Source organism: Eurytemora carolleeae, unplaced genomic scaffold (genome assembly GCF_000591075.1).
Source record: "Eurytemora carolleeae unplaced genomic scaffold, Eaff_2.0 scaffold245, whole genome shotgun sequence".
Classification (NCBI taxonomy): Eukaryota; Metazoa; Arthropoda; class Copepoda; order Calanoida; family Temoridae; genus Eurytemora; species Eurytemora carolleeae.
The window spans coordinates 334,686-336,418 of NW_019396390.1; the positions used below are offsets into that span (position 1 = coordinate 334,686).

The following is a 1,733-nucleotide window of genomic DNA, read 5'->3' on the forward strand; positions in this document are numbered from 1 at the left end:
GCCGTCCTTGATAAAAAAGAAATAAAAAATGGATAAATTTTATACTGCAAGATTATTTGTGTAGCATTATGTTCATGTCAACGAGTATGGAATATTAGGGAGAAGGAAGGACCCGGCCCGCCCTACCATTAACCATATGATTATACATGCTTTGCAGACGGTACTCCATTTGAATAAGGGCTGGTAAAGGTCGTCTTTTAATATTTCAAATGTGGTCTTTAACTTTACCATATTAAATAAAACCGATTTTTTATAATATAAAAAAATGTTTCTATTGCCATTATTTTTGAATCTCAAAATAATGTATTTGTTTGGCGATATTTAGCATATTTGTATATAATGTATACAATAACCTATTCTGAATAGATGTACGCGGTATTTGTACATCAGACAAATAGGCAGACGTTGAACTCCAACCTTCGAGTGTACGAGGTGGGGAAGACTTCACTTCAGATTTTACTTTTGTACATGACCACTTTTCAACAATTTTCAACTAAATTAGTAAAAATCGTTCTCTAGGAAATTACCTATTTATTTAATTTTGACGTGAATACTAACAGAGAACAGTCCAATTCGGAAAACTTAAAGTGACAGTACGAGTGACTTTAAGTGTCCTACCCTGCAAAGATTGCAATGATCGATTCACAAAGGTACCCTTTAAGGCTTTGTCTGATCAAGTATGAATTAGATATCAATGTTTAAAATCTTTCACATTGTTTGCTCAGATCTAGGTACTAATGCAAGAAAAGTTAATTGCAGTTGCGTATACTCTGCGTATATATTGAAACCAATTTTTTTTGGGCGGAATTTGTAAACAAGAATAGATGCCTCAGTGTTCGTTTATTATCCGAGGAGGATAAAAGCATTTAATTTTGATAATTTTGATAATTCGCATAATAGTTTCCTATGACCAGAATATTTCAGTGATTATTTATGTGAAAGATGGATCCCATGTCAGGCTTTGACATCCGTCTTGAGGTTACATTATACCGCCCAGAGACAGTACACTACAGTACAAAAGATGCGTACACCTCTGAAATAACTTTCCTTGCATTATAACCTTGGCTCAGATAAAGGTTTCAAGGGTTCCATTGTGAAAAGAGCATTGCCATCTTAGCATGGAGGGTCACAATTTGGCCTACAGCCCCTTTAAGCTTAAATGTGAGTGAAGTAAAGCACCTGGAGAAGTAAAAGTTCTAAACTAACCTGACCAAGGGACTACTTCTAATTATAGGAAACAAAACTGATATCAGAAAACTCGAAAACAAAATAGTTTTCATTTTATTCCGTTTTTCCTCTTTCTCCTTGTTTCTTGTTTAAGTATCCCACAACGACTGAAACCAATTTGTTGGTGCACGCGGTTGGAATTACTCACACTGCTTTCACCTTTCGTAAATTAACCAAGCTATGCGGTGAAACGGTGACCCCCTCTCCCCCCCCATCCCTTCTCTTCATCCCTCCCATCCGGTATTTAAATGTGTGTTTTATATCATCCCGGAAAAGTGAGTATCCAAAACACGCAGCCATATTCCTCTGAAATATTTAATATTAAATCTTTCCAGTTTTTCCTTTAAAGTACGTTTTCATGTAGATATATTTTGTCATACAAAAGAACACAAAAAAAATTTGGATTATAAACTGAAAATGCGAAATTAAACTTGATCAAGAAAAGCAATACTCATGGATTTTTTCAGTCCATATTTGATCTGTTCCAAGTAAAATATTTCCGAAAT

General features: G+C 34.7%; 1 protein-coding gene across 1 annotated transcript in view; it reads right to left on the minus strand.

The window, feature by feature from the left end:
• LOC111702300 (kelch-like protein 20) overlaps positions 1 to 1,402 on the minus strand; it is a 15,486-nt gene extending 14,084 nt beyond the window's left edge. Inside the window, exon 1 of the mRNA XM_023473944.1 lies at positions 1,207 to 1,402. Within this exon, the coding sequence (XP_023329712.1) occupies positions 1,207 to 1,280 (74 nt within the window). The 5' untranslated portion in view covers positions 1,281 to 1,402. The remainder of the gene's footprint in view (positions 1 to 1,206) is intronic.
• Between the last annotated feature and the right edge of the window lie 331 nt (positions 1,403 to 1,733).